We start from the raw sequence: 13,776 nt of genomic DNA on the forward strand, positions 1-13,776 counted from the left end.
AAAATGTAAAGGGATTTTACACTCAAAATACAACCTAGTGTAATTTCCCAACTACCTTGGCTGTAGTCGATTCCCCAAGACAGTTTTCAATATATATATTGTTTACGTAGGCATTTGTTATGCTAAAATACAAWTATGTTTCTAGTRATTGGAAAAGAACATAAATACCTTATAACGTTTTATTTTGCTCAATATCRTCTCACTTTCAATCCAATATGTGTCATCCTCTYCTGAGATATCCCAGAMMAGCTCTGYCAGTTCTGAATTTAAGTCTAGTACCTGAGTTTGGAGAGAGGTGAAAATGCTAAGTAGACATTATGCAATGTATTGCAGGACCTGAAATAAAACATTGCATGGTTTTTCATKAAATGATTGTTGCAGAAATGTGTMTGAAATGCACTGTATTGTACAAACCAGCTTAGACTGAAAGAGAGAACTGATTTTGTTGACATGGAAAGTGTCAACTGTGATTCTTCTGCGTCTCTTGCTGTTCACCTACATGCAAGAGAGAATATTAATATGCAGTGCAGTGAACATTTAAAATGATTTGGGGCCATGAGCAATATTTGAAATGATCAAATAATACCCACATCATAAAGCCTTTGCAGAAGCCCAAAAGTCTTCTTTAATGATTTTCCATGATCACATCGTTTGACTGCCATCTGCTGAAGGTACTCTGCTGACAATGAGTGGAATGCTTTCACCACGGTTCGGAAGAAGGAATCTGACAGTGTCGACCATAGGCCCTCTGTTGGAATTAGCCTGGAGTTTAGTTGATACAAGAGCACACAGATGACCTCAYGTATCTAAAAAAAGAGAATAGAACAGAAGAGAATAGAATAGAAGAGAATGAAATAAAAGACAAGACGTGTATTGATGGATGGTGACTTTACCAATGACCTGGAGCTTGTCTGGGTTCAGTCTGAGAACAGTAGCCACAAAGGCCTCAGTAATGTCTATGCCACGTTGTTGTTTTAGGAGAACCCTCAAGAGCTCAGGGATGATGAGGTACACCCTCAGACCCTCCACCCCAATGGGATCCTTACTCAGGGAGGGAAGGAGTATGCGATGGACGACATTTTTAACCTAGAACCATGACAGGAGTGCTTGTGGGTCACAACTAAATTACTTATCGTGGCTTACAGTATCAATGACTGGTCAAATTGAATATCAAGGACAACAAACAGAAGTATTGAAAATAAGTATCTGATCATAAAGATAATATATGAAATGATACCTCAGCCAGAACTTTGTCCTTTTCTGCAAGCTTTTGAAAAGCCATTCGGGCGGATGACAAGTCCAGGCCAGAGTGCTTCAGTGAGGTTTGGTAATGTTTGTCACAACTAGAGTAATAAGACCAAGAAATACTATTAAATATGCAACAATAAAAAGTATTCAATAATGTGATAAAACATTCATGGATAGGCAGTGAGTTCTTACCTTTTGTCCAGGAAGCTCCCATTTAAACATGATGCAGAAGAGAATGTTTCTGTGATTTCCCTGAAAATAAATGTGAAGAATCTTATAGTTYCGTGTATGTAASTTCCYGAGACCTTCATATTTTCAGTAGTTGTTTTGTGTCACTGACTCATGTATGTTTGTGTTGCCTTGTCCACTTATCAACCATCATGAGTTGTTTATTTGTATTGAGCTTGGGGACAAGGTTTATTTGTATCATACACTATATATACAAAAGTATGAGGAAACTCCTTCAAATTAGTGGATTTGGCTATTTCACCCACACTGGTTGCTGACAGGTGTATAAAATCGAGCACAGCCATGTAATCTCCATAGACAAACACTGGCAGTAGAATGGCCTTACTGAAGAGCTCAGTGACTTTCAACGTTTCACTGTCAGAGGATGCCACCTTTCCAACAAGTCAGTTCGTCAAATTTCTGCCCTGCAGACGCTTCAACGGTCAACTGTAACGCGTGTATTGTGAGTGGAAACGTCTAGGAGCAACAACGGCTCAGCACAAGTGGTAGGCCAACAAGCTCACAGAATGGGACCGCTGAGTGCTGAAGCGCGTAAAAAAAAAAAAAAATCTTGGTTGCAACACTCACTACCGAGTTCCAAACGCCTCTGGAAGCAACATCAGCACAAGAAGTGTTCGTCGGAGTTTCATGAAATGGGTTTCCTGCAGAGCAGCCGACACACCATGTGCAATGCAAGCATCGGCTGGAGTGGTGTAAAGCTCCCGCCAAGGACTCTGGAGCAGTGGAAACCGCTTTCTGGAGTGATGAACACAGGATGCCAGGAGAACACTACTTGCCCGAATGCATGTGCCAACTGTGGTTCGGGCTAGTCCTCTTAGTTCCAGTAAAGGGAAATCTTAACGCTACAGCATACATTCTAGACGTTCTGTGCTTCCAACTTTGTGGCAACTTTGGGAGGCCCTTTCCTGTTTCAGCATGACAATGCCCCGTGCACAAAGCGAGGTCCATAAAAAATGGTTTGTTGAGATCAGTGTGTAAAAACTTGTCTGGCCTGCACAGAGCCTGACTCAACCCATCGAATAACTTTGGGATGAATTGGAATGCCGACTGCGAGCCATGCCTATTCGCCCAACATCAGTAACGAACTCACTAATGCTCTTGTGGCTGAAGGAAGCAAGTCCCCGAAGCAATGTAACATCTAGTGGAAAGCCTCCAGAAGAGTGGAGGCTGTTGTAGCAGTAAAGGGGGTACCAACTCCAATTAATGCCCTGATCTTGAAATGAGATGTTCGACGAGCAGGTGTCACATACTTTTGTCATGTAGGGATTACTTTTGTATTTTCTCATGATGTTGAGTCCATTGCAAGATCATCTGTCAATGTGTCATTGTCTAATGTTGTATTTTTTCAACAGGGAGTCATTCAACCCTTTCCTGATTCCTGTAATAAAATTTGACGCACTGTATTAAAGAATGTTAAAGGACTAACTCAGAACAAACTAACCGTAAACGCAATACTTAGAGGATTGCACAAGGCAAAAGAATGGTTTCCTCCAGCAAGGTTTGTTCAATTGCAGGTCATCAATGTGGTCTGAAAGTTACCCAAAACAGTAGATGTTATAAACCTGTTATTTTATCATTTATAGAGACCAACATTTCTGCCTAAGTACTGTATGAGTTTGAAATAGGTCACGTTATGCAGAGGAAAATAAATGATTTAACTACCCTGTGGTAGCTGTACTGGCAGAGGCACAGACTGATCCATCTTGATCCATTTCCCAGTGCCCTGCTCTCCATGCCCAAATGAGTAGATTTTGAAGGAGCCACGAACGCCAATGTGTGGTTTCTGACTTGACAAACAGGATTGTAGGTCAAGGAAAAATCACAAATCAACTGTGATCCTAAGAATGGATATATCCAGAATACACCCGTGCACTCCAAGATTGATCTTACCATCCAAGATACATCCATTGATCTTTGTCTGACTATGTATGATTGTACAGAGATTCACATGACTTATATCAATCTAGTAACTCACATACCTTCCACAGGCTATCTGGGTCACCTTTGCCCCCAGAGTTCAGGCCACCAGTCGAGGTCGTAGTTCATTTCTGAGAGAGTTGTGTCCAAGCTGTCCATATCGACCCGAGCCAAATGTGAACACTAAACCTCCTAGAACAAAACCCATTCACACAGTTATCATGATGATGTGTTCGGCTCCTGTTGTTGATATGAATGTTCTACTGTATGTGATGCTAACCGCAAGACATCATTGGTCAAACATTCTTTAGATTTAATGGTACTGGGAGAACAACATAGTATCAGTTGGAAATATTGTTGTGTAAAAAGTCAGAACCTTTGTCAGAAACAGTATGCCTCCACTCCACAGGAAATACAATGGTCTTCTTTAGATTCAGGCAATCAACAGGAGCTGGAGCAGGTCTGTCTGTAGAAATAGATTTCACGATTTTTTTTATTTTTTTCCCTTGCTTTTTTCTTTTTTTGACTAAATAAATTTGACATTAAATTTAGATCTACTCATCACGTCTGCTTCAAACATATCAAACATACTATTTTCTTTAAAAGATACCAACTTTAATGAAAAACATTAGCATACTAATCTTTGTGTCTACAGTACCTATTGTGTCCCCCAGTCCCAGCTGCCCGGCGCTGTTCTTGCCCCAGCCGAACACGGCTCAGAGAGGTCAGGGCGAAGCTGTGGTCTCCCCCAGCGGTGATCTGAGCCAGGGGATCTGACAGAGACTTGACAGGCTGGGGAGACGAGGTCTGGGCTCTCCCTTCCCAAACCCAGCTGTCCTCGTGTTCTGGCCCACGTGAACACTTTACCATCTAAAGTAGATGTAGGATAAATGTAGTTTTTATTTAAATGTCTATTGTGAACCTTTCTTAAACTGATTTAGTTTTTTTTTTGCATTAAAGCCTCAGTTTTATTTTTTATTGTTTTGACAGTGTGCGGGTCTCCATCTCCTCCAGTATCTATGTACTGGAATATAGACTATGGTATAAAGGACATTCAAGAGCACAGAAGCCTCCTATCATATCCCTCTCAAACTGAGTGATTTAGAATGTGATTTGTTACTTGGTTAGTGCAATGGAATGCTGGTCTCCACATGCAACTTGAATGACCTTTTCAAGTTACCCACTGGTCTGAGAAAACACAAGAGAAACAGACAGATCAAAAGGGACTATTTCAATATGTTCAGTTGCTAAAATTGACAGATGAATCAAAACGTTGTGTGAGTAGGCCTGAATAGAGACGTGTCATTCTGTCCTACCTGGGACCATTGGGGCAGGGTAGACAACCTTGCCCTCCTCAGACAGTAAAACAACATGGGTATCTCCACAACTCAGAGCCAGAATCTTCTCCCTGCACTCCACACCCTCTACACAAATAAAATAGAAATAAAATATATTAAAAAAGGTCCAATGCAGCCATTTTTATCTCAATATCAAATCATTTCTCGGTAACAATTAAGTAACCTTACTCAATGTTTTCAATAAAAAAATAAAAAACCTTCCTAGCAGAGAGCAATTTCTCAAACAAGAATTTGGCTAGGACTGTTTGGGAGTGGTCTGAGTGGGGATGGGAAAACTGAAAACTCTTTTGTTTCCAGGTAGAACGCCTTTGGGTTCTATGTAAAACCATTTCCACAAAGGGTTCTACATGGAACCCAAAAAGATTCTACCTGGAACCCAAAAGGGTTATCCTATGGGGCCAGSTGATGAACCCCTTTGGAATCCTTTTTTTTCTTTGTATGGTGTTGCGGGAAAACATATAGGAAAGGTACTTACTCAGTTTCCATGTGACCCTTCTCCCATCTTTATACTCGTGCATCCTGCAAGCGAAGGACACTTTCCCATTACTTCTTATAAACGCGACCACTTTATTACCTGCGGACAGATGTGCAATTGGAGATTTCGTGAGTATGACATTTAGGCAACTATCCGTGTTCGCCTTTACCAAACCATTCGACTTTACTAAACCGAAGCCATCGCGGATGTTCTCTCCCCACGAAAACATTGTCAATGTGTTATTATTGTCGCCTTCTAAACGTATCAATAATCAGCTAATCTTGATGGTCAGGGCGGTCTTTCTGCGCCCAGTGAGTCAGTGCGTTCTGAAAGGGAAAGGGATGAACGCCACCATATGAAATAACAGCAAGGAACGAAAACGAAACTTGAGTTATTTTTCTACAAACAGAAACTTATGCCACAATGGGAATGGCCTGAGCAAACGGAACAGGCGCCAGGTAAAGTATTTCAATCAAACAAACACCCCAGTTAGCACATTTGGATCCTTGGAAGTTGTGGGGACATGCGTTTTTTTGTTTCCCATTGGTTCTGGAGACGAAGCCATACATTTCCTGACAGTTAAAACTGAACATATTTTAAACATTCTGAGAGTGGAAGTAAAAATTTTGCCTGTTCTGGGGACTTACATTTTTAGGTTGCAGGGAGGTTATTATATGGGTCCCTGTGAGTTTTTAATGGGGGGTTTTATTACCATTGAGAACAGAAATGAAAGATTATTTGACGGTAATTAAATGTCCTGATACTGTTTCAATAAGACTTTTAATGACACTGCTAGTTTAGGTTAACTGTTTTGAACTCCAAGCACAATTAATTTGATTAGGCATTAATCATTCAAACCCATTTTTTTTTTTATGTGGCATGGTGCCAGTGAGATTCAAACCCATGATCTCTCTACTCTCTAGCCATGGAATTAGTCCACTGCACCACAAGGATCTAGCTAGCATGCCATGTTTTTTTAACTCATAGAAAGCTGTTCATTTAAGTCTATTCAAACAGACCCCATTTCAAAGGAAACAAGCACTAATTAAGATCAGGTGTGGCCAATTAGTGGGTGCAGCCAACACACCCGAACACGCATAACAAGATATAGAATTTTGTTTATGCTCGGAAAGGAATATGTTTTTAAATAACATTCTTCCAACATCCTTTGAATTATGTTTATGGCAGTTTCCCTAATGTTCTGAGAACATTACTTTAAAAAGAACACGAGGAAACCTGCAGAAAGCGTTATGCTGAAGTCCTGGATTTCCCACAGAAAACCATTGTTTCTTAATGTTCTGATAACATGACTGAATAGAACATGAAACTGTAGAAAACRTTATGCTGAAGTCCTGAAATTCCCATGGAAGAACATTGTTCTCTGAACAATTTGAGAACATTCATTTAAATAGAACCCTGAGGAAACGTTATGGGAAGGTTGTATGCAAAACCATAGGACAACCACGCTCTCACCAAGCTCTAAGAAATATATGGTTCTCAGAACGTTATGTGCTAGCTGGGAAGGTTATGCACGTTGTTGGAGAAACCACACCACTGCTCTGCATCGAAGTGCTGACAGCAGTTCCCATTGATAAAAKAAAACACTTTGAGGTGAACTAATCATCTCTATTTATTAGATACATAAAGAATTATTCCGTCAATAAAACACAAGATACAGACATATGTCAAAAGATGATGCAGACGTGTCCAGAAAAAAGAAAACATGCATAAATAAGTAGGCTCTTGAATGTATATTACTGATAAGAATGTTATTTTTTATTATCACTCAGAATTAGTAGACATTAAGTGAAGGAATGTTTTTTATATAAGGTAGGCCTACATATCCTAGATTTGAAATTCACATTTTCAATAGAAAAATCCAAGGAAAAAGGCAAAATGTAAAAGTTTTTAAAAAGTGGCAAATCTGAACCTAGAAGGCAGCTATAACCAAAATCCTAGGCTAAACTGAAGAGATATATTGACATGTAAGAAACACATTGAATGAAATTATGAACACAGCAGTAGCCTGTATATGGTGTCCATTACTCCTTCCAGAAGCCTCTGTTTGTGGCACATGCCTCTTTGAGCCTGGCCAGCAGAATCTCCTTGGAGGGTAGATGGGCAGAAACAGTAGGAAGTAGCAGGTATGGGATTCTGGGAAATGTAGTTCAGTAGAGTTCTGCAGGACTGCTACCTTCATCTGGATCTTGTCCATGCCCAGGATGGGAGCGCGATCACAGCCCGTCAGGACACTGAGAAGGAAGGGAGAGAGTGAAAGGTAGACGGAATGGGAAAGAAAATATGTGAATGTCATTGTGTGGCAGGAGCCTAGTGATTAAGAGCATTGGGCCAGCAACCAAAAGTCCCTGGTTCAAATCCTTGAGTAGAGAAGGTGAAAAATATGTTGTGTCCTTGAGCAAGGCACTTAACCCTTAATTGCTCCAGTAAGTTACTCTGGAAAAGTGTCTGCTAATTACTCAAATGTGTTCAGACAAAAATGATGTGAAATGCTCTTGTAGAACAGGAAGTTCAAATATGCAGACAAAACCTTGAACCAGCATTATGAAAGACTGTATGGTTCCTCCAGTTTCACTCAACCGAGAGCAATTTAGTGCATACTTACGGAGAAAGCTTTCTTTTGGTCGTCTGTCAGTTCTCAAAAGCCTCCCAGAATGTGACGATGTTGGGATGTCTGGCATGGTACTCTCCATCATACACAGTGTTCTGGACATACAAACCAAACAAATGGCAGCAATAATTAAACAATATTAAACTCACACGCCATTTAAACGATCACCACAAAGTCACAGTATGTCACAAAGCACCATGTATAGCTAGCAATGTATTACACATTATCTCCTAGTCCCAGTCCTAACTTGAGATACGTACCCATAACTTGATCAAAGCAAATCCCCCATTGATATAAATGCATCAACACTGACTGATTCTGCCCTAATTTCTCAAGTCAGTACCCAGCCCATACTGAGTAATGAATGATGGTTGTATATAGACCTGTTTGAGCGTGTCCCAGTCGTAGTCCTCTTTCCCCACCATGACTCCCCTGAGCTCCTCAGGTGCGAACAACTCCACCACGTCCCTGTCACACACCTTGAAGAAGCCTCTCCTGAACTCTTCAAACACCTTCTCCGCTGATTGGTTGAAGGCGAGGTTCACGTAAGCATCAACAAACTGCTTCCTGTCAAAATAATGAATTGTTTTAAAAAATTTAAAAAAACAGAAAACAGAAAAAGCAGAAAGCATGCTTGTTGTAACTTCTAAAATGTCAACCTTGTATTATGCATTACAGATGTAAGACCGTAATTGAGCCAGTTTGCTACAGCAGGAAATAATCATGCAGCAACAGAGAAATGTGAATTATAATTAAGACATTTTGTAGGGGTTGATACTTTTTTCGGAAGGAAAATCAAGTCTGAAACCTTTTTAAACATAATATATACTACATTTTTAAAATGTCCTGCATTGCAGGAAAGTTCTCCTGCAACAGAGTGATCAAATTCAGATCTTACATCTGTAAGAGTAAAAGTTGCTGTAGCCATACCTGTTAAAACTTGTGACTGGTTTTCCTGTTTCTTTGGGATCAAGCTCCACCTTCTGGTCATCCCAGATGACCTGATGAAAATAAACAGTTTTACCACTATTCACATACTGTATCTAGAGATATTTCATTGCTCAACAATCAGTTTCAATACTATACATACGGTGAAGGTCATGTCCAGGTTTTCTTCAACATCATCATCAGTGTAGTCCTCCAAGAGGTACCGCAAACTCCTTCAATTACAATGAAAATAAATTAACGTTGAAACATTTGAATCCATTTCTAAGGGATACTAATTCAATGCTAATATGTACATTCTAAAATACAAACATACCCTCCCACAACAGGGTCAAACTCTCTCAGGTCCTCCAGTGAGGGCTTGACCCCCCCATCTTCTTGAAGAGGGCCAGAGGGAAGGGCAGGTGTACAATGTTGTGGTTGTACAGGGCCATGCCACACAAGACACCAAACAGGAAGTAGCTCTTCTCCTCCACTCTGGGCTGGTAGTAAGGGTAGGTGGCACATGAGTCAAGGCAGAGATCAAGAATAAACAAGAGCAGGCACCATTCTTCTTCAAATAACTTTTATCTCCTTTGTTGTATTATTTGGTGTCTGTTACTGCAATTCAGCTTTTAGCTGTGAATGTGTACAATTATAAAACCTTGGTACATCAGGGGAGAGTAGGGAGTGATGGTGATTTTTAATTGACACAATGCTGTATGATTGATACAGTGTAGATAGTGGCACTGCTGTAGTGGTTGAATCTCTTTTTGTTGCTATTAACCGACTAAAGTATTTTTGATTGTTTTTAGAATATTATTCCATTACTCTCCTTTTAATTTGCCTGAGGTGCAGTGATTTATTATACAGTAATGAAATAGCAATTCCCTAATTCTAGTTCTTACCTTGGCAGGGAACCAGACCAGTGTCTTGGTGTCGTATACATGAACATCTCAGACTCTGGTGCCAACAGCTCTTCAAACACATGGAGGAAGAAGTCCCTTTGTTGACGAGGACAGCTTCATGTCCTCCACAAACTGCACCTGAGGGATACAGTAAGATAGGCCACATTAAGTTGAGTTCTAGACTCTACCACTGGGCACAGACGTCAATTCAATGTCTATTCCACGTTTGTTTCACTGGAACCAACGTTGATTCAACCAGTGTGTGCCCAGAGGGTATGTTTTGTTTTGTATGTTTTTTTTGGTTTTTTTTTTTTTTTCTGTGACAGTCTAACATTAAAATGTTAAATCGAGTAGCTGAGATTTGGTTTGATTTGGCCAAGATTAGTTGAGTTGTCACATTCAGTCTCAGGGATAWTTATTTGAATGTTACTTTATTGTCCCTTTTGAACTGACAAAAGATCATTTTACCACAAGTTCTCTCTGGAAGTAGTCATGATCTGCAGCACCCAGTTGTCTGAAGGTGTCTTCGATGAGAGACGGGCGCCTTAAGGTCAACTGGAAGACTGGAGCAGGGGGAGATTCTGGGTTGTCTCGGAACGTTCCAGAAGGACACATCACTGTTAGCCGGTGGGCGAGTTTGTGAGCCTCCTGCAATATATAAAACATACTTTTTAAATTATATAGAATTATATACCAGCTTGGGGAACCACTATGTAAGGTATACATAAAAATGGGTCAAATGTTATAAAGAAGCCATATTAATTTTAAGTGGAATAATAGTTTACCTTTGAAAAATGTGCATGAATGTTGAAAACAGCCATCTTGCAGATCAGATTCAACACAAATGGGTAACGGCAAAAGATGACTGGTGTCACCTCTGTGTCCTAGAAGTGACACACACAAAAACAGAAGTAATATCTCAACAATTGATCTGGGTCTCATTTCTTTCATATGCTCTGAAGTGAAAGCTGATGCCCTCATCTTTTAAGAACAAACTTAGAGGGCCAAGTCATCATTTTTCTAATTTAGAGACGGTTATTATGTTATTTTATTACCTCCCTTGTTGACCAAAAACGCCAAAGCTTCACGTCCTCCATAGGAATGACGTTACCGATGATCTCTTCCACATAAAAGGTACTGTCTGGAACTTTCTGGATTCTTCCAGCCCTTTTGTTTGCCTTTGATATAACATAATGATACATTTCTACATTCCATCACAAATGTCTTGTCTGCAATAATTCTGAATTATTTACGATGAAGGACTGAACGGTTCATGAGTTATGTTGGAGGATGATCAACTATTGACAGAAATATAGAAAATGATCAAATGCATACAAATTATTGACAAGCAAGGTGCATGGACACTGACTTTGTGGAGCTGCTTGAGGAGTTGTAGCAAGAGTTTGGCTCCAGGGTTGTGGGTAACCAGAAGACCGTTCCTCAGCAGGAATGACAGGGCATTCTTCCACATCAGAATRTGCTTRGTCATGATGGAAGGCTCCAGTGACGACCACCAGTCTTCTAGAATACAGTAGAAAAATCAATATGACCTTATTGTAAATTACAATAATGTTTGCATTTCATGATATTGAAAAAAAATTCTCTGTGTATACACTGGTTATGTAGTGTCAGCCATGGTTCAATTATAATAATTTTCKAGTCATTTTTAACTGAWGCCAAATGTGATTATTAGCCGATGATTGGAAAAGGTCAGGGGTTATTTACTTAAAGTTTTCATAGCCGTTTTGTTCAGATGGTTGTTGATAAATACTGCTAAAGTCATGACCATGTTCATGACGTTGTGGTCCTCGTGGAGAAGAGAGATTGTGGGTAGTATCAGAAAGATCTCTGGTGACTTGATGACAGCTGCTGAAATGCAAAGATATTCCACCAGTGGCACAATGTTTACCTATTTGGAAAAATAACAGAGAAATAATGAGATTAACATTTAGTTCTGTTCTAAATACATAATCATTTAACATATGGGTTTAAAGAGTAAGGTGATCTTAACTGATTTCCTAATCCAAGGTATGTTCAGTAGCTGGTCGAAAGCCTGGCTAGCAGCCTCTAGGTCCACGGTCAAAGCTCCGGCTGCTTGTGGAATCTCACTGGTCAAAAGAAACAGAGGGCATGGCATTAGAAACAGAGGGCATAGCATTAGAAACAGAGGGCATAGCATTAGAAACAGAGGGCATAGCATTAGAAACAGAGGGCATAGCATTAGAAACAGAGGGCATAGCATTAGAAACAGAGGGCATAGCATTAGAAACAGAGGGCATAGCATTAGCAAGAACACAACATAGTCCTAACTGTACACATACCATTCATTTCAAACTATCCAAACCTTCCATTTTAAAATCGCTTACCTGGCTTTGGTGAAACTGGCCACAAGACTTGAACTTGTTGAGAACATCAAGGATATTTCTCTGTTGGAACAAATGTGGACACATTTGATGTTTCAGTACAATTATACTATAAGAAATATACTGTAAAATAAATGTTTGTTTATTTCATTTTGAGTTAGCTAGAAAATAAGTAAAAATTAACAAAGAACCTTTGTCTACGGTAGATTGTATGTTTCAATGTTCAATGTAAATAATAAATTAACCTTTGCGCCTCTGCATTTCCTTGCTCCATCGTCAGCCATTTTTGCAGCTTGGCTTBATCTAACCTCCCGATTGGCTGTTCTCTTTCAGAACTCTACAAAGGCAGATAAAGCAATATAATGAATTAAAATATCTCAAACATGAATTAGCTGCTTGAGACATTTAGAATGTTCCAGTATCCCTTTTACTGAGGTATAAAAGGTCAGACACATTACCTCAGCAGTGTAAATGAAGTTTGAATTCCATCCCACTGATATCTTCATGTCTGGTAAAAAAAGAAAAGAAGAGGTTGTAGGGACATCAAGTCTCGTTATGTATGTGTTCTAATTCAGTCACCCAAACACTACAGAGTCAGTATGTAGCTGCATTATAKAATTTAATAGAATCAAATACAAAATAGAAGACAAGACAATTAAATAGACATTGTATCTGGTACCGTTCTGTATGACTKTTGCTGCCCCACCAGAAGCCCTTTTCAGCAGCACTGAGGTGGGTTGCAAGCAGCTCTCTGTGTTGCCAGTCCCTAGCTGACCTTTGACCCCACTGCCAAACGCCCAGAGTTGACCTGAGGACCCCAGCACCAGGGTGTGATGGCTGGCAGAGTTACAGTAAGACAAAAACACAGTCAGACAGAATGTTCAAGATTGGTTTCCTATCTGTTTATTATATGTGTGTGTATAAGTAGCATTATGCTGTTGGTCGTTACCTGCCACATGCTATCTGTGAGACCAGTCCATCCATACCCTCTACCAGTTTGGGTAGGAGTTCGTTAGCTGATGCGTTGTGCCCAAGCTGGCCTCGGCTTCCCTCCCCAAAGGTGAACACCTGTCCACCCTAAAGATCACAAAGAACCAGAACCAGTTGTTACATGTCAAGGCCCAGAGTTGTTCCTGGTCTGGTCCGGTCAGGGCCCTAATCACTTCTTAAAGAGACAGTATAATAGTATTGAAGGGTCGACACACTGAAATKACCTTTACTCTGGTAGCTCTGAGGCTMGATCTGTATTAAAAGCAATAATCAGGACATATTCTGTATCCTGTGATATTCCATTCTGTAATAAACTGTAACTTCTCATTTAGTATGAGACTGTATTCATGCACTCAGATAACAACTTGTATGGTTCATTGTGTATCCAGACACTTGATCGTTTGTTTTTCACCTCTATTCAAGGTCATTTTATATAACTGGCTTTATTTACTAATATGTGATGAATTGTATCTTCGAGAGGATGCTGACTTTGTGTGCAGAACTATCTCCCAGTGGGCCCACTGTTTAGGACATTAAATAGTTTTTTCTGAACTTAATGAACTGCTGTCAGATTTGTCTCCTTTCACACCAACTTCTCCCTTGGGGCCTTCAGTAAAAATACAGTAATAGTATGATACCTTGGTGAGAACAGCAGTGTCCCTCTCCACAGTAATAGTATGATACCTTGGTGAGAACAGCAGAATGTCCCTCTCCA

General features: G+C 40.0%; 2 protein-coding genes across 2 annotated transcripts in view; both read right to left on the reverse strand.

The window, feature by feature from the left end:
* LOC112077819 (probable E3 ubiquitin-protein ligase HERC4) overlaps nucleotides 1–5,667 on the reverse strand; it is a 36,878-nt gene extending 31,211 nt beyond the window's left edge. The window contains 16 exon segments of the mRNA XM_070441841.1: nucleotides 169–279; nucleotides 415–495; nucleotides 591–748; nucleotides 894–1,086; nucleotides 1,238–1,343; nucleotides 1,441–1,577; nucleotides 2,939–2,996; nucleotides 2,998–3,025; nucleotides 3,160–3,284; nucleotides 3,477–3,606; nucleotides 4,073–4,131; nucleotides 4,133–4,231; nucleotides 4,233–4,286; nucleotides 4,535–4,602; nucleotides 4,714–4,838; nucleotides 5,248–5,667. Coding sequence (XP_070297942.1) covers nucleotides 169–279; nucleotides 415–495; nucleotides 591–748; nucleotides 894–1,086; nucleotides 1,238–1,343; nucleotides 1,441–1,577; nucleotides 2,939–2,996; nucleotides 2,998–3,025; nucleotides 3,160–3,284; nucleotides 3,477–3,606; nucleotides 4,073–4,131; nucleotides 4,133–4,231; nucleotides 4,233–4,286; nucleotides 4,535–4,602; nucleotides 4,714–4,838; nucleotides 5,248–5,476 — 1,761 coding nt within the window. The 5' untranslated portion in view covers nucleotides 5,477–5,667.
* Nucleotides 5,668–6,859: 1,192 nt separating this feature from the next.
* The window catches only part of LOC112077818 (probable E3 ubiquitin-protein ligase HERC6), a 10,105-nt gene continuing 3,188 nt past the window's right edge, over nucleotides 6,860–13,776 (reverse strand). Inside the window, 22 exon segments of the mRNA XM_070441842.1 lie at nucleotides 6,860–7,499; nucleotides 7,871–7,971; nucleotides 8,260–8,443; nucleotides 8,807–8,877; nucleotides 8,967–9,036; nucleotides 9,138–9,192; nucleotides 9,195–9,303; nucleotides 9,709–9,743; nucleotides 9,746–9,813; nucleotides 9,815–9,885; nucleotides 10,177–10,356; nucleotides 10,494–10,592; nucleotides 10,764–10,886; nucleotides 11,078–11,229; nucleotides 11,434–11,617; nucleotides 11,720–11,816; nucleotides 12,075–12,134; nucleotides 12,317–12,408; nucleotides 12,530–12,579; nucleotides 12,751–12,908; nucleotides 13,021–13,148; nucleotides 13,700–13,771. Coding sequence (XP_070297943.1) covers nucleotides 7,208–7,499; nucleotides 7,871–7,971; nucleotides 8,260–8,443; nucleotides 8,807–8,877; nucleotides 8,967–9,036; nucleotides 9,138–9,192; nucleotides 9,195–9,303; nucleotides 9,709–9,743; nucleotides 9,746–9,813; nucleotides 9,815–9,885; nucleotides 10,177–10,356; nucleotides 10,494–10,592; nucleotides 10,764–10,886; nucleotides 11,078–11,229; nucleotides 11,434–11,617; nucleotides 11,720–11,816; nucleotides 12,075–12,134; nucleotides 12,317–12,408; nucleotides 12,530–12,579; nucleotides 12,751–12,908; nucleotides 13,021–13,148; nucleotides 13,700–13,771 — 2,451 coding nt within the window. The 3' untranslated portion in view covers nucleotides 6,860–7,207.

The sequence above is a fragment of the Salvelinus sp. IW2-2015 genome, unplaced genomic scaffold (genome assembly GCF_002910315.2).
Source record: "Salvelinus sp. IW2-2015 unplaced genomic scaffold, ASM291031v2 Un_scaffold4943, whole genome shotgun sequence".
Taxonomy (NCBI): domain Eukaryota; kingdom Metazoa; phylum Chordata; class Actinopteri; order Salmoniformes; family Salmonidae; genus Salvelinus; species Salvelinus sp. IW2-2015.